The 22,867-nt window shown below is 42.1% G+C and overlaps 1 protein-coding gene across 3 annotated transcripts in view; it reads right to left on the bottom strand.

Moving 5' to 3' along the window:
* NFIA (nuclear factor I A) overlaps positions 1–22,867 on the bottom strand; it is a 406,685-nt gene that overhangs the window by 85,055 nt on the left and 298,763 nt on the right. For all 3 annotated transcript variants that reach the window (XM_053576699.1, XM_053576701.1, XM_053576700.1), the window contains exon 7: positions 3,707–3,835. In XM_053576699.1, coding sequence (XP_053432674.1) covers positions 3,707–3,835 — 129 coding nt within the window. The remainder of the gene's footprint in view (positions 1–3,706; positions 3,836–22,867) is intronic.

The following is a 22,867-nucleotide window of genomic DNA, read 5'->3' as shown; positions in this document are numbered from 1 at the left end:
CTGGTCTCGGAGATGGGTGGAACATTGATAGGTAAAGTCTGTAGGCCAGTACGAGTTTTCAAAGCCTGGGTGAAAATGGATGACTATGCTTCCAGGCACCACACTGATGACTACAAACACATGATTGCATCTGCTCCTTGTACGATACTTTCAGAGGCAGAGATTATGATCTCCAATTTAGAGATGAGAGGTAAGGCCACATGCCAAGTGGAGGACGATGGAATCAAACACCGCTCCTTCTGACCCCCTGAGCTTTTGTGTTTAATCACGGCAACAGACGAAATGTTAGTATCCCCCCTCAATCCACATGTTGAGATCCTAACCCCCAATGTGATGGTCTCGGGTAGTGGGGCTTTCTGTAAGGTGATTCTCGTGCCGTTTCTGACACAGCAAGATGGCAGCTTTCTGAGACCCTCTCCAGACGCTGGGAGAGATCCAGGGCCAGGGCCTCGATCTCGGACTTCTCAGCCTCTAGAACCATGAGCAATACTTTTCTGTTGTTTGCAAACCACCCAGGCTACGGTATTTTGTTCTAGCAGCCTAAACAAAGACGCCTGCCATGTCCTGCTGCCTCTCTCCAAGGCCCTACTTTCCTGTGTCTTCTTTGAAATCTTTAGAGAGAGATTTTCTTTGTAAAATTGGGCCACTAAATTTCTAAATATAGCTTATGTTTGCAGACAAAAAGAAGTCCCTCCCACCCCCATCTGAGTGAGGTTACCTTGCTTTGCTGTAACTCAAAACACCTCCTCTGCTCCGAGCACTGAGGTTGTGTTACACAGTGATTACTTACTAACTGGTGCTTGTCTAGGTGAGGCATTCTCATGAGAAAAGCTAGGAAAGGCAGCGGAAGCTTCATAATCTGGTGCCAACCTGGGATCCTAAGCAGGGGAACTGCAGAGGGCCTCCCTGGAGCCCTGCCCTGAGGTCCTGAAGACATAATGAAGGACATGCTTTTCTCTTCTTCAAAGCCCTTTTAAAGTCTGATTTTCTAACGAGTTCCTATTTCAGGTTGTGGCAACTCTATGCAGGAAAAGGCTCATCAGAGGTCGGCAATGGCCTTTAACATGCACATGTCACATTTACGCCACAACAACTCCCCCAGTTACACTCTCCTTCCTCAAATTGGTCTCATCATCTGAAAACACCAGGTCTGAGTCCCAGATTTGATGTCATTCCCAGCACCGACTTTCATACTAGTGCAGAGAAGAATGAAAGGGAAACACAGAACTGTAGCAAACACCTCTTACATAACGAGGGGGTGAATCCCAACCTTTAAAAAAAAATCTTAGTCCCCTCAAAAAGCCTGATATTAGCCTATCTCGACTCTGTGATTCTCACCACAAAGGGATGCAACCGAAGAGTTTCATGACTAGTCCAATTCCCCTCACCAGAACCGGGGGTGGGTGCAGTTAGAGTGGATACCCGGACAGACCTGCCAGGAAAGGGATCCCAGGATGCTGGGAACCATCTTGGATTCTGGTGAAAACAAAGAATCTTGGGTATTCCTAGTTCTCCCACTAGGAGTCCTCCGCTTTCCCTCATACACAGTTTCATGAATATGAACATCACTATGCTGTGGGCTAAGGAGGCCCACGGTGGCTCAAGCCGGCATGAGCACTTCGGCAGACGGGCTCCGTGGCTGAGCATGAAGCAGCCCCCACTGGTGCACTGGACCAAGTGCCAGTTACGATACCTCCTAGAACCACAGTTACCAGGCAAGGCACATACTAGGCGCTCTTATTATTTATCTATTAAATGATAATATACGTAGTCTATCTATTATGTATGCTTTGTTTTTTGTCCTAGTTCCTATAGAAGAGGAAAGGTTCACTCCATGGGCGTGTTGCACCCATTTAATGAAGACATTAGAAAACTCAGAAGGTAACGGGGAAGGAAAGAGGCAGCTCACCCAGCTCTCCTGTGAGCATTGTGCTGTCCCTTCCTGATTCTCATCACCTCTCAACACCACCAAGCTCCCTTTGTCTGGAACACTTTCCATTCATATAAGCATCTTTAAGACTGGACTTCAGTGTTACCGACACTTTAAACCTCCTTATTTGACATAAAGTGCTGACTAACGGCACATGCCCCTCGTCCTCTGATTACTCTCCTCCTCGCACACTGCCCTCCTGCACCAGGCTGTGCACTCTCTGAGGATGAGTCCCTGGTCTCAGTGTCTGCACAGGCACTCACCAAGTCCTTGTCTGATGCACCCGCTGAGCTCCTGCAGAAAACTCTGCTTCTAACATTCATATAGCATTTGGAATATGGGAGCCTGACCATAAAAAGATGAGAGACAACGCATGCCTTCTCTCCCAGAGACCAGAAATACTCTGATTAAATGGGCTTCATAGCTCTGCGTCCCCATACAGTTTCTATGCTCGATGAACATTAACTGTGAAATTATCATAATAGTATTTAAAAGACTTATTCTGAGACCTCATAATCCAATTCAGGTGCAGGTTTTCAAGTTTTTTTTTTAATTTTATGTCTCTCTCTTTATATATATATGTATTGAGAGAGAGAGACAGAAAGCAAGATCGTGCACACAAGCACACCTCTCTGATTATCACACACACCCAGACGAAATAATAGGGGATCTTGAGAGAGTTCTAGCAATGACCTTAAGATGTGTAAGGACCAAGTAAGTAAGTTTTAATGATTAGGGATATAGAAACTGCTTCGTATCAGAGTGAGAATGCTGATTCTCTTCAGTGCGACTTCCATGTGTATCCTGGACGGCCCCCTCACCTGCTCTGCTTCCTTAAGATGCACAAAGAGTGTTTATAAAGGATTCAAATTTGTGGGCCTAACACTGAAACTGATGCAAGCAATACCAGTTTCTCCGGGTGTTTGTCAAAGTAGACAGGAGATCGTAACTTTCTAGGGTGTTTTATGTAGTGGCTGGTGGATCCCAGACCTACCTAAACGAAAACAGGATGGAAGAAAGCAGACGTGGTTACAATTGTTCATAGGCCTACTGTGGGAGTTTCGTAAACAAAATAATAAATATGTCCATCTCGCAACAAGATCAAGTTAAGTGATTTGCTGACATTCTCATTCTCTTGAGGTTTAAACCTTGACTTTAACGTCAAATACAAATCATATTTCTGTGGGTACATTTTAATAATAAAAGCACATGAGACAAAAATTATAAAAAACTTTGCAATGAAAACCAGAGAAACTCTCTACCACTTTAAAAGGAATGAATGAAGGCTGCTGTCAGCACCCTGATGCAAACAACCTCAACACAAAATGCCACAAGTCCAAATCAGGTTTCCTGGAAAGAGAATTAGCAGGGATGAGAGAATGAAAAAAAAGCTATCACTCAAAACCAGGTAACTGCCCAGGTGGAAATGAACTCACCTCACCCAGGCTCGTGTGCAAACACACATCCTCTCACATAACTTGGAGAACAGATTCCATTTTGGTTCAATTCAAGTTACTTCTCACCTCTTTGAAAAATCCCACTCGCAAAAAACATTTTGGTTTAGTGCCTTTTTGCCTTAGTACAGGACCAAAGATCTGCTGTCAAGTCTCTTTGGCTCCTAAATTCCAAGGCTGTCCCCAAGGATAAGACATTGGAACATTCACTGCTCTGAGCAGCATTCTGGAGAAGTGAATGTCTCCCTGTCTCTCACTTTGCTACTCTGGTCTGAACGCCCTGACAGAAGCCACAAACCAGGGGTCCCTGCAGGGAGCTCACCTCTGGGTCCTGTGATGACAGGTCGGTGATGCTGTGTGAAGGCCGTTCCTAGGGAAGAGGTCTGCGATGGGGAGGGGCTGCTGAAACCAGACTTCTCAGACTTCTTCAGTGTGGTTGGAGATGGCATCCCTGCCAAGAAGGATCAGGTGGTAAGTACACTTTAATCCATCTGACAATGGCTTGTGCAACCTAAGGGGTAACACTTCGAGAATTAAAAAAAAACTGGGTGTGGTGGCCCACACCTGTAATCCCTGTACTCTGTGAGGCCGAGGCAGGTGGATTGCCTAAGCTTAGGAGTTGGAGACCAGCCTGAGCAAAAGCGAGACCCTGTCCCTAAAAATAGCCAGGCGTTGTGGCAGGTACCTGTAGTCCCAGCTACTTGGGAGGCTGAGACAAGATAATGACTTAAGCCCAAAAGTTTGAGGTTGCTGTGAGCTGTGATGCCATAGCACTCTACCAAGGGTGACAAAGTGACACACTGTCTAAAACAAACAAACAAACAACAAAAAAAAAAGACAGGAATCCACTTGTGAATGGAAAATGTTTTTAATTGCAAATTGCTTTGTATTTGTCACAGGAACAAAATGGTGACAGAAAGGTCCCTGATAAGTTGGTCTATAATTGATTTCAATTTATTCTACTAAATCACAGCCCAATTGGGGTTATTGGATTTTCTCTAATTACACAGGGCTCAACTTTTCCACTATTGTGTATGACTGTGACCTCTCTCTGGGACCCTTAAAAAGAAAAAAAAGATGGAGCAGGCGCCCATGGCTCAAAAGAGTAGGCCGTTGGCCCCATATGTCAGAGGTGGCGAGTTCAAACCCAGTCCCAGCCAAAAACGGCAGGGAGGGGAGGGGAGGGGAGGGGAGAGGAGAGAAGAGGAGAGGAAAAGAAAAAAGAGAAGACAGAAAGAAAAGAAAGTAAAGAAAGAAAGAAAAGACGACCACCTCTGTACGTGAAAACCTCACAGGCAATCACTTCACCTTGCCAGTTACCTTACTTTAGCACCAACGTACTTTTTCCGTATTTTAACATAAAACACCCTCAACAATGGCAACTCAGTTGCCAGTTATTAAAAATTTCAATAATTCAATGAATTATTTAAAATAGAAAAATAAAACAATTTTAAATGTCCAACAATTGGCAACTGGTTAAATACACATGGTGCAACCAATGCAAAAAAAATACCGTAAATGAGCAATGACATAGAAAGATATTCATAATATAACGTTAACTGAAAAAGACTCAATTACAAAATGGAATGTTACACTGTGACACCATCTGAAAAGGTATTTCTACGCTCAGAGAAAGAACTGGAAAGAAATACAATTGAGTGTCCATGGTCAATCACCGCCTTAAGTTGACCTAATTTTCACAGACGGGACATGCACCACATGTACATATCAGCCCAGCAGGCCTAGGTCCTCATGCTAACCACCTCCTATGCTGACCAGGCTGTCACAGGCCCTCAGGTGGTCAGCTCACAGAGGCTCTGCTGTATGTATAAATCGTGGCAGCGTGATTTTGAATTTGCGTCATTTTCACGGCCTTCTTTTTTGCTTACTTGTCTCTTTTGTGACGAACATATATTACTTTTATATCGAGAAAATACAATAAATAAAAGTTTGGTTTTACTACAGGGTTTAAGGTTTTCACAACATTTCCAGCCTAGGAAATACTCTGGGAAGAACCTAATGGTATAGAGTCCCCTGTAACTAAAGAATCTGTTCCAGGCGGCCACGCTGACTGACACACACGGCTGCAGGCATCTCTCAGCTTGTTAGGTGCCAATTAAAACAATGAAAACTCTGACATAAAAACAAAAGAAATGACTTCTAGTATCCACACGAGAGGATGACTTTGAGCTCTCTTAAGTTTGCAGCATAATATTGGTCTGCACTGATGTCGGAAGCGACGGACTCTATTTTACTCATCCATGTCTAACTATGTTGTGTTCTGCCCATGACTAGAGAAGTATTTGGGAGAACTGGAAAAATAAGTAACAAAAATAATGATGATATTAACATGTAACTGGTACAGAGAATTGCTAGGTACCCTGGTATAGCTCTGTCCAGAAATTTAGTTAGTTTGGCCTGTATCTAACTACAGCCTTGTTATTTCTGATCACAGATTTCCTTAATGTGCTTCTGCAACATGACTTTCCAAGTGTCACTACAGAGTCTATAAGACAGAGACCATGTCTCCTTCCCCGCCCCGCCTCCCCCCATATTTAAGACATCTGTCAAAAGCTCTGCAACGTATCAAGGTCTGAAAAGGTATTTAAACTACTTTTTCTATTTTATCTGTGGTTCTACTAACAGAAGCTTGGACACAGCAAAACTTGGGGTTCTGAATGCAAAGAAAGAAATGAATTGCAAACTGGTAGACACGTTTGCATAGTCAGAAACAAGTATGATATGGAGGGGTATGTGATTTCTTACTACCTGGACAAATGTGAATCAGATCCGTTCTAGATCAATATCCGTTTGTGATTGGAATTAAAAACAAAGTCACGAGTGACTTTAAATTGTACTTGTTTGCTCCCTGAATCAGTAACCTGTCTTACCACATCAATGTTCCAACGTAGGGTGCACTGGGGCTGTGGGTGAACGTTCACTGCAAGTAACCTAAGCTGTGGTGTCATGGTGTAATTACACCAGGGAGGAGATTTCAAATTAGAAAAAAAATTAAAGTAAAAATACAGAGCTTGGGCGGCAGCTGTGGCTCAAAGGAACAGGGCACCGGCCCCAAATACCAAAGGTGGCAGGTTCAAACCCTGCCCTGACCAAAAACTGCAAAAAAAAAAAAAAAAAAGAAATAGAGAGCTACCAAAATGTAAATAATCTCCTAAGTCATTCAGACCACTTTTGAATTTGGGTGAAGTGGAAAAATAAGTAACAAAACAATGATGATATTAGCATGTAACTGGTACTGAAAATTGCTAGGTGCCCTGGTACAGCAAACCAATTTTTAGGTTGTCGAGTAGCCAACTAATTTAAACTCAGTGAAATAATTAAGACTATGTGTCATGAAACAGAATAGAGAATGAAAAATATCCAAACTTTGAAGATGACAGATTTTCTTTTTTTTTTAGGACTATGGAAGAGCTGGTGAAATCCAGTATCTGAATGAAGGTTATTAAAGAGAGCAAATGGTTGGCCTCAAGAAGTAGTTATTATTTCTCTGAAAAGTTCATGCTTTCCTAACCGTGTCATTTTAAGTACTGTAGAAATATAGACACGATTTAAATCCACCATTTACCCTTTCAAAAAAGGAACTATAAGTGAAATTTAGGCCATAACAAGTATTAAGAATGATCAAGTCAATAAATGAATTTTTTTAAAAAACAGCAAAATTTAAATCCTTTTTGAAAGGGTTAAAGAGGAAAGAAATACCACCAGCAGGCCAGAACAACAAACCACACCACGTATGACCATCTGAATTTATCACAGTCAAGCAGTATGAACCCTAAGGCTGCCATGCATCACAAAATTACTTAGTGTTTTCAATTTTTAAAGACTCATATTGAGTGTATTTCCTTATTATGTACTTTAATACTTTCTCTACATGCATAATGTATGCTTTGGTTAATTTGTTTCACATACTTAATTGTCCAGATGAAATTTCAAAACACTATGCTAAAAGTTAGAGAGCACTTATCTTTCCTTTTATTTTTGAAATCAACTTTGGATCTGTATCTTACTTTAAAAATACACTCCTTGTTAAAACTTCTTTTGATAATTATCTATGCACAACTGTTACACAATTACTATACAGACCAACGACTGCAATTAGCTTTCTCTTAATGATTCAAAACTTTAATTTCAAATTTTTAAAAAATAAAGATTACAAATGATATCCCTTTTCTGAAGCAAACAAAATATTACTTCAGAGTTAAATACAGAAAAAATAAAGCATTTTATGGCACGAGAAACAAAAATCCAGCATGTTTTGTTTCAATGGGACATTTCATACTACTGATTGGTATAAAAACCACAGAGGTGATAAACAGAACTGGAAATAGATTCCAAGAAGCTTTTTTGGCTTGTTGTTGGTTTTCTAAACATCCAGACTTTCTGAACTTCTCTCCACTTTGCCATTTTTCTTTGTTACCAGAGTCATTCCAAACTGTATTCAGGAAGATGAACATATGTGACTTCCAGTCACCTAATGGCTCTACTGCCTGGAGGTACTTGTAAGTGTGAAGCCCAACAACAAAACCTTCAAAGTACAGGCCAAATACAGTATTCGCAAGGACTTCTTTACATTCATCATTGATAATAGTGGTAGTCAGAATTCTAAGTACTGAGGGTTCCAGGCCCTTGTACCATCTCCTCTGGCATATGGCTGGTACTTGTGAATATGACGAATGCCATTCTTTGTGGTAAGGTTTTGTTATGTTACAAAGGCAAAGGGACTTTTGCAGATGTAATTAAGGCATGTGACTTGGAGATAAGGAAGGGGATATTACCGCAGTACACCTGACCTAATCAGGAGAGCCCCATCAGGAGAGCTCCTCCCCAGAGAGGAGCTGGACGTCACAGAGACGCCAGCAGGCTCTGAAGAAGTCAGCCGCCATGCTGCCAGAGGACCTTCCACGCGGACAGGGCCCACAGGTACCTCCAGGAGCCGGGTGGGTCCCTGGCTGGCAGTCAGCTTTCAGAAGGCTAGGGACCTTAGACCTAAAGCCACAAGGAACTGAATTCTGCCAACAATCACGAAAGTCTGCAAGAGAACCTCAAGCTCTGGAAATTTTAATTGCAGCCTTGTGAGACCCAGGCAGAGGGTCCAGTGAAGCTGTGCCCAGACTCCTCGCCCAGGGGACCTGTGAGAGGACAAACGGTGCGTTGTTTCAAGTTGCCGAGTCTCTGGTAATCTGTTATGCAGCAATAGAAAACTAACACATTCAAATATGAGACCACCGCAGAGACAATAAACGTGTACATTAAAGTTGCTACTGGACGCTGAAGTGTCTCTAGAATTCCAGACATTTCCAGTATTTTCACCGAATCCACCCAAGGTTGTGAGATTTTTTTTTTCATTAGCCTATCCTTACCTAGAGAAAATGGTAAGCCATCCTTTCAGAAAAAGGGTTGGAAGTGGTTATTTCTAAGGGCATAAGTATTTTAAAAATTTTTTATTTCTCCCTGATTCTTTCAAGAAGTATTAATAACAAAATCAGGTTTAATGCTATGAAAACTCAAAGTTAATTTCTCAGAGTCTCATAAAAAAAAATTATGGTTTATCTTTGGTGACTTTTCATTGTAACTTGATGTTACCAAAAATAAAAAATCATAATTAACTTCACCTCTCCTGCACCCCCAAATGATGAGACTTACTTTGACCATGAACTCTACAGTAATGGGCGGCGCCTGTGGCTCAAGGAGTAGGGTGCCGGTCCCATATGCCGGAGGTGGTGGGTTCAAACCCAGCCCCGGCCAGAAAACCACAAGAAAAAAAAAAAAAAGAACTCTACAGTAACGATGGTAAGGAAATACTACAGGAAGGACTAGAAGTCCAGGGCTATTCTTTGCTTCAGAAAATTACTTATAGAGAGTATTTTTTTTTTATTTATTTTTTTTTTGTAGAGACAGAGTCTCACTGTACGCCCTCGGGTAGAGTGCCGTGGCGTCACACGGCTCACAGCAACCTCCAGCTCTTGGGCTTACGCGATTCTCTTGCCTCAGCCTCCCGAGCAGCTGGGACTACAGGCGCCCGCCACAATGTCCGGCTATTTTTTTATTGCAGTTTGGCAGGGGCTGGGTTTGAACCCGCCACCCTCGGCATATGGGGCCGGCGCCCTACTCACTGAGCCACAGGTGGGAGTTAAAGGAGCTACAGTATCAACAAGAAGAGAGGAGGCAGTTGTGATAAACTGGGATAACTTCACTGGCCATACACAACGTGCTGGATTTTTTAACAGTAAACTGTAACAAGGCGATGTGAGTACTTTGTTAGAGCACTTATTCAGAAATTCCGTCTCCTATGAAAATTATCCCTGTAAATACTGCTCAGGACAGTAAGACCTTATCTTGTCTGTTGCAAGAGTTTGGGAGATGTAGCTTGAGTGTCAGGGAAGATTTCATTGATGAATGTTCCTTTCTTCAAAGGGCCAAAGTCAAGACTAGAAAGTTGAGTTTTAATAACGTTAAGTTATAGTTGCAAACTGTTTGAGAGAAATTCTGAAAATATGCAACCTCTGGACTTGAGTTTTTAAGTCCAACACATACGCTGGTTGGAGAAGACCAGCGGGGCACCGTGAGTCTGGTGTTTCACGACACAGATATTCTCTTGTCTGTTGTCACCATCTGATTTCCAGTGACCCATCTTTACAATTGTCATTACCCAAATAACTATTTTGCCAGACCTAAAGACTTTTTGGAAGACTTCACCCATTGAGTGGCCTCAAGTGAGTTCAGAGGGAGCTAAAGATATAAAATCTCTGCATATTGATCATTTCCAAAAGTCAAACTGAAAATCATAAAAGCTGCAAGTTATGGAGGACCTGACACATTGCATACACTTACAAATATCTCAAATCTTTACGTTTTCATCTCAGATAGGTAGGGATCATTGTCTTACCTACCCAAACCTTAGTGTTACAGAAATTAGATATTGACGGACGTTAAACGATTTGTACAAGGTCAGACAACTAGTAAGTGGTGTTTCAGACCAAGCCCTCGGTGGTCCTAAAGTCTGTACATTTTGTAAAACATCGCACTTCCCCGTGTAGTTTCCCTAGTATACAATAGAAGCAGTGTCCTTTTGAAGACAACAAAAGAATTACAGTTGAAGTTTCTAATTTGATTGCCCAAAGAAAAAATCCAAGAGAAGTTATCTCAGACACAGAATATGCAAAAATAAAAGCCATTCTGAAGTGCACAAAGCGTCACTGGTCTTGTATGTTGAAAGGTTTTCTTGCCATTAGTAGGGATCAGTTAGGATTCTGTTGAACACACTGAGTGTTTTATCAGTGATTCTAACACAGAACCTCCACAAAATAAATTATCACATAGTTTCAGAAGAAGGTAAAGATGCAAGATATTCAGCTGAAAAACAGAATTTACACATTTAATATTTACAATAGGCTGCGTGCTTATGTAACAAGTTGTAAAACCTCCTATAAACCATATTACATCTCTATTTATAACCAGAGAGGATGAAAATTCTCCTTTTAGGATTCACTCATAACGGTATCTTCCCTATAGGCTATCAGAGCTATTATCAGTCTAGTCCAAGCCCAGACTATAAGGCAGCAACAGCTCACTGAACAGCACTCTCGGTCATTTAGAATTCAGTAAGTCCCGAAGCAAGGAATGCTCTGAGTGACGAAAGTCAGTATCAAAACCGCCCACTATGTTGAGGTATTTATTTAGCTCACAGGAAAGTGTGATTTGACAGGAACTAAGACAAGTGTTTCAAGGAGAGGGCTGCAATCCAGTGAGCTGAATGCTATGGAGAGACCAGGTACAAAGAGGCTAGAGAAGGGTCCACCGGACGTGGCGATGTGGACGTTTCTGATAATCTTAAAGACAAAGCTCCAGGAGCGGGAGGCATATGGGAGAAAAGACAGAATGGTCTATCCAGCCAACGGGAAGTGAAGCAACAAAGAAAACGGGTGTAGTCAGCCTCACCACACCGGTCTGCAGAGGAGAGCAGAGATACAAGGGGGGGGCTCTGGGGAAATGGGACGAAGGGGCACCCTCAAGACCGCAGGCCCAGCACCAGCAGATGGCAGAGAGCCCTGTGTCCAGGGAGAGGATGGCTGTCCCTCTCAGCATGGAGAGGGACACGCTGAGTGAGCGGAGCCAGGACTGGACCCAGGGCCCTCATTGTGCCACTCTGCCCAGACGCCCACTCCTGGGAAAAAGTAAACAAATACTACTTATTGATTTTATGGATACCAACAATCATGAGGTAGTTTAAATTTGAGCTTAAATGTGAAACTTAGATAATTTTCTTCTTGCAAATGGTCTAATAACGCTAAATGCCGCTAACTGCGACCGTTCCTTTGCATTCTGGCTTTCAGATTCCCCGGCACCTCCAGGCCTCAGGGAGGGGACAGACAGCCCAGTCATGTCCATCAGACTAATGGTGTCAGCATAAATTTCAGGGACAGTTCCCAAGCCCAGGACGAAAGCTGAGTACCAGGACCGTATTTTGCAAGCCACGTACTAGGCAGATTTATATTCCACGCGTCTCCTGCAGAGGCAGAGCTACACTGCACCAGCAAGTCCCCCAAAGGGAAGCAAAGAACCAAGTCAGCTCCACCTTGGGATCAGGTCATCTCTAACCAGTAAAGGCTGCGACGGGATAGATTAATCCACAGTGAAGGGGCCATTCTGTTCTTGTAGGTGTAAACACACACTCATGATACCAGGGGGTAGATAAAGAAATAGCACTTTCCAAAGATTTGTGTCCTGATGATAAAATCCATTAGGGTTCATCCTAATGTAATTTATTATGATTAACACACTCAACAATAAAAAAAGGTAAAACATTCAGACTTCTCTGACTTCTAGTCTTTTTCAGTGAATAAAAATGTTTTAAAATCATTTTTATGATGGAGAGAATAAATGGAAGTTAATACAGCTTCTGAGGTTGATTCCTTTTACTCTATATGCATCCATTTAAAGTGAGCTAAAAGGACCCCACCCCAAAGAATTATCACATCATAAAGAAGTACAGTAATTTAAATGACTTGGTGACATGAGTGATTTTTTCAATTTAAAAAAAAAATGGAAGTATGGATTAAAAATTATATGGATTATTCAGGGAGAAAGAAATGATGTGTTCTCTAATATATTCCAAGTATTCATTTGTGAGTGAAAATTTACAGCCAGAGAGAGTAAAGAACAGAAAAAGGAAAATGACATATAAAAATCTGGTTTCTAGAACAAAAGCAGAGTCTCTTGTTAGGAGATTTCCTCTCTTTTTAAGGTAAAAGAGACACCCCAGTGACAGGACTAAATTTTTTTTTTAAAAATGTTTTACATGCTCCTATATGTACAAGAGACTGGAGATTCTCTACCCGTCCCATCTGTGCCCCAACTATCTAACCCTCCCAATGTGTCAAGGGAAGGACTGACTTTGGTACAATACATTCATAGAAAGGCTGAGGATAAAGAAGTGTCTGAGAAAACCCAATTACTTCTTTGCATACAACGTAAGACAGTACGATGTTTTATTCATTCTGCTTAGATATCCAGCTAAATAGTAAAAAAAAAGAAAGAAAGAAAGAAAAAAAAACTTCAATCGTACATATGTTTGGTTTATATCTGCCCTGCCCAATATGGTAGCTACCAGTCACATGTGGCTACTTAAATTTAAATTAATTCAAATTAAACGAACTTAAACTTTCAGTTGTTCAGCATAGCCACATTCAAGTCTTTGACAGACATCTGTAGCTAATGGCTACAGTACTGTACAATATAAATAGAGAACACTTCCATCATTGCAGAAAGTTCTATTGGACAGCTCTGGTATACGGTATCAAATAACTCGTTAGTTTTTTTTTTTTTTTATTTTACATGTTGTGCCCTTCTCTCAGTTCCCAAAGCAAAACGTTTGCCCTTTACAAATACAGAATTGTACAAAGGGGGGAAATGAAAGCCTTTTCCTCTCCACCTCCAACGAGCTGAAGGTAACCCAGCGTGAAGGCGGCTGAGGGACCCTCACAGATACTTTCCTTGGCGTATACCATTAGCCTTGATGATGTGAACTTAAGTACTTATTAAAATGTTCATTTCTGTTAGCTAAAATGTGACTGAAAGCTGGGGGCTCAAAAGTCCTCCTGGCAAAATTTAACTGGAAAGGGATGCACAGCCTGAATGTTCTGTGTCTGGGACACACCTGCACCAGGTTCTGTCCGTCCCATGTTCCTCGGGTGTAAGTGCAGCACCCATTGCTTCATCTAAAGAAAAGTGTGAAACTGATTGAAACATTTCATAAGGGAAAAAGAAATAAAATTTTAGGTCTTTTCAAATTGCTTGAACTGTGAAATCAAGTAATAAACACTGGAAAAGGTCCTGTCAGCTGGAATCTAGCTTGGTGCAGTCAGCATTTTCTCGCTAAACCTTATTATGGCAAAGCATTCGCTGCTTCATCTCTGCACTCTGCCCATCTCCACAAATAAACTACTTTGACCTCCACCTGTTAGCGAAATCTGCCTGCCACCCTTCAATAACCCCATTCTTCGCATCCGAAGGCCTCTGAGTCACCGGGAGGGTGGGAAGACAGCATTGTGCAATGAACGGAGCTGATACCACTTTGTAAATATTCAGTAATTCATAGTTCAAGCTGGAAGCCATACAGAAAAAGAAAATGGGCTTTCAAAGAAAGGCCGTGCCTATGGGTGCGGAAGAGGGTACCATATTTCATCATTTTCACCTGAAATTTTTCATAGAGTCTCTTGACTCTTACTTAATGCAGAAAGTTTCTAGTCTATTCCTTGTAAGAAAACCTCTAAAGAGCTATGCCTTCGTTTTAGATGAGCCAAAATGTTAAAAATACTTCATCTCAAAGCTTAAAAATACCTCGCGTTCAATTATGCGCATTATACTGATATTCTCAAAAACAAAATGAACCATTAACCTCAGAAAAAGCTTCAAGGATGCAAAAGGACCACTCTATTCTTAAAAGCAACGAAAACAAACAAGGATAATAAAGGGGAAACAGCAGATTTCTGCGACTCGTAGAACCACAGGAGTCATTATCTGACAAAATAGTTTTGTGGCTTTATCAATGACACAGCAGAAAACGGTGTTCTGTGTAAAGTTGCGCTTCTCATGATTAATGCTACATTCCACAGACAAGATGATGTCTGTCTAATTATGTTAAATACTTATCTAAGAGGGATTAGCAGGATGTCTCTGCTCGCTGTCATTCTTGTGACAATGTAATGATAGATCCATTTACTTACGAGTGCAATTATTAAAAACTGTGCTGTTTTCTTAGCTGTCTTAATATCTTGGAAATATTTTATTAAAAATTTCTTATTTGACACAAAGGGTAAATGCTTGGCAGAGTTTTGCATATCAATTAAATAAACGAGTCAGACTCAGTCACAGTCTTTGCTGAGCATCGTATTCACACCGGGTGAAACTTGATCTTCACGATGCCTTTATGTTGGAGTTAATGATTCATCCTTTTTTCCCCTCCTTGTCTTATTTGTCCAAATCCTAAAGTTTAGTTTTCACTTGAACTAAAAACTGCTCATGGCCGACATTTTCCCTGGAGTCATGATTTAACACTTCTTCCTCACATTCACACCTTTTTTTGGAACGTAACACGAGGATCCAATTTTATACAGACAACTCCCGACAGGCCAATCAGAACGGGTTGCTAGCTATACACCATCTTTTGCGGCTTTTTCTACTCACGCGATGAACTTTACCCAGCACTTGCGAGGAAAAAGTCTTTATGCAAGATAAAAACAAGAAAGCAAACTTCGCTGGGCATTACCCCCTGGCTGGCTAACCCCAAACCAGAAGACTGTTTCCACGTGTGCCTCAATAGACAGAACGAGGTTCCTCTCTGTTTCTGTCCTTCCCCTTACCGATTCTCAAGTGAAAATCACCACCAGCCCGCGCCTGAATGTGAAAGACAACCAAATATGGGTATTGGATGTGAGTTACTTACTGGACTGCTCTCACAAGGAGGAATTTATCTGTGTTTATGGCTTTAGTCAACTGAAGACAAGTATCAAGGGGCCAAGTGGCAGATAATGGCATTTATAATAAATTATATCTCTGCAAAAGTCTTCAAATGTGTGGCTAGAGCAAAAACTTATGTGACCTAATATAACGAGTATGTGTTACAAAGATGTTTTTCCTAAACTAAAATCATGTTAAGGCTTCAATGCTGATGAACCAACTCATAAAAATATCAAGCACATCAAAAGGAGAAAAATTACTAGTTAAGTCTTTTGAGGATAAGATTTCTGAGAAGAAAAAAGAAATCCACTGGGAAAAAGAACTCTTAAAATTAGAAGCAGGTGTCACCATGATGAAGTGATAAATATCAAAGAATAACCAGCCCTGTAAAGCATTCTTCAGCATTCCAGGCTACTTTTAATCCTTACACGTGTATTTTGACATTAGAACATCAAGTGCTGCTTGTACACGTTTCTAAGGAGTGTCAGAATGCCAGAGATGGTGCACAGCCATTTTGATAAATCTTCTTCAGCTGGGTTCATGAAATGGCTGAACGGCAGATGGCAAATTCTGACTGGCATTAAGTTGTAAGTAATCACGATAGCCTAGAATTCATTAATCTTGGAAGCTAATCAGAGTTAAGTGATTTCTGAGTCACGTCAGCTAACACGGCAGAATAACCCAGTACCACAGGTGATATTTCAGATTAGAAATGGATCCCAGGCTGCTATTCCTTGAATGGCCTGAGCACATTTCCAGTTACGCAGATGAAAACTTCACACATTCAAGGTGGAGGATCCCTGGAGACCGGAACGTTTCTTCAAAATGAAGAACAGTAAAATGCTTGGACCACATCAAAACACAGAAGTGCAGGAGTATTGTCCAAATGAAACTGAACACTCACAGCCTGTGTGTACAGCCAGCTTTCCATAGTGGGCTGAACACGCCAGACCAGAGACTAGAGTTCCTCACTCCAAATGGACCAAAGAATCAAGAATGAATTTAAAAATCCAAAGGTTTTGGAGGGGGGTTTTAATTGTTAAGGAGGGGAGGTTGGTAATACTTTACTCTGCAGGGGCAAGGCAATTAAGTAACTGTACTTAATCAGTTTTGTCATTCCATCTCAGTTTAATTTTTCAAGTTTAAGAGATAACTCTGAAATAAAGTGACTTTTTTATTCCAGAAGTTTCCTCCCATTTGAGAGGCACACTTTGTGAACTGGTGCTGGAGTGAGCCCTCTGCACTGCAGACCTGGGGACGCTGCTCAAGAAGCCACCAGGAAATGGTCCCTGGTTTACAGCATGAGCCTTTCTCCTCATCTCCTAGGGTGCAATTCACCCAGCATCTCGAAATGGGTGCCTCCTCTCTGATTAACCAATGAGTTTATGATGTATCTAAAACCCTCCGGTGGACAGAGCTGTATGAACGGGCATTACTGTAACCCTCCAGTGATGCGCGTGGCCCCATCAGAAAATGCTACACACCACGAGAAAAAGTGACCGGCTCCTGGGTTCTGCGTCTGCCAGAGACCTCCTTCTCCCCCCATCCCCATTCCTCATGTAAAACTCTCTTATTCTGGAGTATTAAAAGATATTTTATTAAAACACTGATAGCCAAAAAAAGACAGAACTTTATTTCCATATAAACTTACTGTATTATACTTATTTAACATGTAAATATTAACAGAATTATCACTAAGCATGTGAGAGAGGGAACTAAGTCTGAAAATAGTGTCAGTGATTCCTCTCACTCTCGTACATACTGAACGAGCACAACTGTACGTTCACATACACACACCTGTGTAGCAGCCCGTAGAGCCGATGGCCAGGAGGAGTGAGAGTTGTAAGAAATACCTGTCTAGCTCAATGATGGAACACCTTGGTGGAAAGGGCTTGGAGAGGGATTTAGCTCTCCAAACAAGCATGAGAGCTCGCGAGATGAGAGCAGTGGTGAATTGGCAGTCTCTACACCTGTCGTGTTGAGAGGCACGAGATCAGCCTTCTATTAGGCTGGAGGAGCAGGCAGTCGGGAGCGTGCTCAGTCTATCACGGACCCGCTTACTCTGACTCTGTCTCCTCTCCTGCCTGCAGAACGCCAGCACAGCGTCTCTCTGCTGAAGATTACCAAGCTCTGCTAAAGACTGAGATCTCTTTCTAAGAACAGTGCTTTACTCTCTCTAAGACTCTCTCTCTCTTTCCAGCTGAAGTAGACAGCCCTCAGGCACCTAACAGACCTGAGCAAGGTAACTTAGCCCTCCGCGTCCGGAACCTCGTTAAGCCGGGCCCTGACTAGTTTGTCAGTCGTGGGATGTGACATATTTATGTCTAGCTAAGAACCAGGTATAGCCCCTAGAAAGCACGCATGAGCGGTTACGATTACGTATCAAACACTCCCATGTCTAAAATTTCAGCAGCAGTGACAAAATATAAGCCAATCTATCTTTACTGTTAATCAAATTGTAGTATTAATTGAGTCTATGGAATGTGTTCCTAAAACAGAACGGAGGAAGATAACTATCTAAAGAAATAATAATATTGATCTCTTTATATCGGAGGTTAAAATTAACTTCTATTTTGAGTTCTACAAATATTTAAATATTTATTAGATGCAGGAAAACATCACAATAAACTCAGGCAAGTCCGATCGACAGACTTATCTATCTGTCCATCTACCTTTCTTCATCTTTGTTTCTCCTAGAAAATCTCCTAGATTTTCCAATTAGACTTTCTGGTTGTTTTATCTTTTGGCGAATTTAATCTCTATTCAGAATAATTTTACTTCCTCTAAGCAAATATTACCTTGAATTCTGCCCGATCTATTATATAAATCAGGAAACTATTTCAGGCAGGGGGGATTTGGGCCCAGCAGGGCAGAGCGATGTCAGAATCTTCTGCTGGACTAGGAGAGCACCTCCGTGTGCGCAGTTCCTGAGGACTTGCAGCGTGCCAGCTCCCTATGTGCTTCTTAGAGATAAGGACAGATCAGACTCTGATATTACGAAGGGAAGGTGACGGGCCAGTATTCACTGCTGCTCCCTTAATAATGGAATGGCTGATGTGCTGGTTCTTTCAAACAGACACAGTGGAAGACTGTGCTGGAAGCCAGTGAATGAATGAACTTGCTGGCGACACTCCTCACGCTCCCACCTTACATCACAGCCCCTGGTGCTTGCTTAACCAGTTCCCCTTTCTGCCTTGGCTGGGCTGTAAGCTCTTTGAGGGCAAGTTCAGTCTTGCTGATTTTTGTATTTCTTCTATCAGCCTGCACTGTGCCTCTCATAGACATGTACAATACGTCTATGTTTAAATTTCAGAGTATCGTGAACTCATATTGCACTTTCGAGTTCTCAAAGTATTTACTCCCCAAAAGAACATATAATATTTCTTTAAAGCTGTACGGTTTATAACGTATACTGTGGACATGTTAAAAATATTCTGTGTCTACCGCCATGCACAGTGCTCTGACACAACTGGTGATTAACACACGACACTTCCTGTTTTTGTAATCTCATTAGGTCTTTTCAAAGCTGAGTTAGGAAGGAGGACTATTTTATTGTGCTTGGTTTACAGGAGGGAATGAAAACACAGTCGTCTGCTAAAAATCTCAGGCTTGCTTGTGGCTGAACCCAACAACTGTAGACTTTATTATTCTTAATTTTTACTTTTACCCCTTTATAATACACTCCATTTCTGATTGCCTCCCTCCCCAGTGAGCACATGAAGATTGTTGTAATTGGAATAAATTCGCTTTAGAGGAACTCCTTATAAGACGTGCAATCAAGCCGCACAGTGAGCCGGCATTTTGCTACCTACCTCACAGGGGCTGGGCTGAGGATGGTAACAGGTGCAGGGCAGGGCAGGAAGATTTCAGATACACACCTACTGTGTAAGCTACATCTCTTTCTTATTCTCCTTCTAGAATATTTACATAGCTTCATTTTCAAACATGAAATTAAAAATTTAGAGATTTGGGTAATTTATTTATTCAGACAAAACCGGCTCTAATGCAGTGTCTGCTTTCCTGGGAGTTTCTGCATGCACAGAACGGTTTATCTGGGTTCTCTGAGGTAATGTGGAGCTGCACTCACTCAACAAATGCGCACAGCACTCTGCCCACTAAGAGGATAAGATAAGGCATGTGTGGTCTATACCTTATGATTTATTTATCTATTTATTCAACAAATATTGATTGAATGATGACCGGGGTTGCCAGGTACTAAAATAGGCTTCAGGAATATAAACCGTAACTTTTGGGACCATGCTCTATCGTTTGTACATATATGCGTGTGACACACACACACACAGAGCATACACGTGTGTGTGTGAGAGGTGTATTTCTTTTCTTCTAGTAGGTAACTTTTTAGACCCCAATTACAAGGGGTTGTTTTAGGTCCTCTTCTGACATTAAAAACCACCACCACCACCACCCCAAACCCCCAGAACGACAGCCTTGATGAAGAGGGTAAAGGCATTTTTGTAATATAGCTCCCCTGACATATCCCTTCCTTGGGTGAAATTCTCTGATGAAGAAGGGTCACTGAAGGCCAGGCCCCTTGTCACTGTCCCAGCGCTCTCATAGCCAGTCTCTAATAAGCAGGTGCCAGCACAAAGATAACAGAAGAGAATGCCATCACAGAGGGACGAGTCCCTACTGCTCCATAAATGCAGAAGAAAAGGGAAGACCCTGACCCCACAGCAGTGTTCTGTAATAGGGACTGTTCCCACAGAGCAGGAGGCTATGGGGGAACAGTCATTTTCTCTAACATACACCAGGGCAGCACAGTGTCTGTGATCAATGAGTGATCGTCACCCCTCTGCTGCCTTTTTACTGGCTCTGATAATGGGCCTCCCATGTGTCTCCGCAAGACATGTAAGTTGGGAGACGTCCTTGCCTCTGATGATTGACAGGTGGCTGTTGGAAGTCTAATGAGGACAGGGCAGAGTTGGGGATCCAAGTGAACCTGGGACCTGATATGTGAAATTAACAATAAGGTGAACTAAGGCTGCAAAATTCAACTACACTGCCAACGGTTGTGACACTGAACCTGAGTTCTAAGTGCCCTGGGTTTCTGGTTGAACAAAATATTATTGTTGAAAGACAAGAATTTTGGGGGAGGCGGAGCAAGATGGCAGCCGAGTAACAGCTTCCTTGCATCTGGGCACCGTGAGTCTGGGGAGATAGGACTCCAGGCATCTCTGGCTGGTGGGATCTGCCTATCATCACCCCTGTGAGGATACAGGGAGTCAGCGAGAGACTTCTGGACCCCAAGAGGAGGACTAAAACAGTGGAAAACCGGCAAGTGGTTGCGTGTGTTCAATCCGTCTAAACCCGCCCACAACTGTAAGTTCAGTAGCAGCGAGACTGCAAACCAGAAAGGCCTTACCTGTGAACTGTTTTGGTGTCTTTGGACTTGGCACTCAGTTGAACTGCCTTGGGGAGAGCCTGAGTGGGAGTGCGGAGAACTTTGGCTGTTGTCTAGGGCCCCAGTCTGAGCCGCTGAGCCAGACGGAGCTAATAGTGTTTGGCTGTGGATCACAGGGAGCCATTGTGAGCGATCTGCCCCGGCAACCTCCGCCCTCAGGGTCGCAGAACTAGAATCGGGTGGGAGCTGGTAACCCAGTGACCAAGCAGCCTAAGGGTGGGGTCTGAGCCACCTTGCAGCCCTAACCCTCAGGGGCAGAGTGAGACCGGTTTTGGCACACAGGGTAAGTGGATAGCCACTTCAGCAGTGATTCCAGCGACAAGTACTTTCCTGGAAAAGCTTCTGCTCAGCAAGTGAACAAAGTCAAAGAGCCTTTTAAGTGGGCTGAAGAGAGATTTAGGGTGTCTACCTGCTGGGGTTTGAGAAATCAGCAACCTCCAGTCGTATCAGAACTGTGATTAACATCTCATACCCCAGAAGACCACATGTTGCCCAGACAATATTCAATAACATATACATACTGCTTTGTTTTTGGTGTTTGTTTTTTTGTTTATTTTGATGTTGTTTTGTTTTTTAATTTCAACCTTCTCCATACGGATCCTTTTTCTTTCTCAATTTTTCTAGTTTAATTATAATTTCCCATTGCTGCCTTTTTCAATAACTAGAACTTCATTTTTGCTAGTGTTTCTACAGCTATTATTTGGTTTTTCACACAATTTTATCCCGTAAAGTTTTGTGTTTGCTTGTTTTGGTTTGATTTATAGCATTTTTGTCTTTCCTCTCTACTTGGTGGAGGTAGGATACTGTGTCTGATCAGGTTAGCAAAGAGCTGCTGACCTCAAGGGAACCACCCAACTGGGAAGCCACAGAAGGTGGGGTTTTTTTAAGGTTGTGTCAAAGTACCCTACTGTACACCTATATTGCTCTGTCTCCCTCTTTCTGTGCCTCTCTTCTTTTTTCAATATTCCTTTTACCCACCCCCTTTCCTTTCTCTATTTTTCTTTTTTTTTTCTTATCACTCGGTCCTCCTTTCTTTCATCCCTTTTTTGCTCTTCAAACTTCTCACCATTCTGCCCCTGTAAACCTTAGTCCACAGGCATGAGAACGTAAAGAGCAAGAGGAAGTGAAAGGAAAATTAGGGCAAGGAAACAGATAAAAGAAATCACTCATGAGGAAGAATCAGCAGAAAACTCCAGGCAACATGAAGAACCAGTCCAGAACAACCCCGCCAAGGGACCATGAGGTAGCTACTGCAAAGGATTCCACAAATAAAGAAATGTTAGGAATGACAGAAAGGGAATTTAGAATACACATGTTGAAAACAATGAAAGAAATGATGGAAACAATGAAGGAAACTGCTAATAAAGTGGCAAATAACCAAAAGGAAATAAAAAAACAGAATCAAATAAGAGATGAACGATATGAAGAATATAAAAAGGATACAGCAGAGCTGAAGGAACTGAAACAGTCAATTAGGGAACTTAAAGATGCAATGGAAAGTATCACCAACAGGTTGGACCATGCAGAAGAAAGAATTTCAGAGGTAGAAGACAAAGTTCTTGCGATAACTCAGATAGTAAAAGAGGCAGAAAAGAAGAGAGAGAAAGCAGAACGTTTACTGTCAGAATTATGGGACTTTATGAAGCGTTCCAACATACGAGTTATAGGAATTCCAGAAGGGGAAGAAGAATGCCCCAGAGGAATGGAAGCCATACTAGAGAATATTATAAAAGAAAATTTCCAAAACATCACCAAAGATTCTGACACACTGCTTTCAGAGGGCTATCGGACCCCAGGTCACCTCAACTCTAACCGAGCTTCTCCAAGACACATTGTGATGAACCTGTCCAAAGTCAAGACAAAAGAAAAGATTCTGCAAGCTGCCAGGAGTAAGCGCCAGTTGACCTACAGGGGCAAATCCATCAGAGTGACTGCAGACTTCTCTAATGAAACTTACTTTCTTTTTTTTTTTTTTTTTGTAGAGACAGAGTCTCACTTCATGGCCCTCAGTAGAGCCATGGCCTCACACAGCTCACACCAACCTCCAACTCCTGGGCTTAAGCGATTCTCTTGCCTCAGCCT

The sequence above is a fragment of the Nycticebus coucang genome, chromosome 22 (assembly GCF_027406575.1).
Source record: "Nycticebus coucang isolate mNycCou1 chromosome 22, mNycCou1.pri, whole genome shotgun sequence".
Classification (NCBI taxonomy): domain Eukaryota; kingdom Metazoa; phylum Chordata; class Mammalia; order Primates; family Lorisidae; genus Nycticebus; species Nycticebus coucang.
The sequence above is the reverse complement of the archived record's forward strand: the minus strand, read 5'-3'. Positions and strand labels throughout refer to the sequence as shown.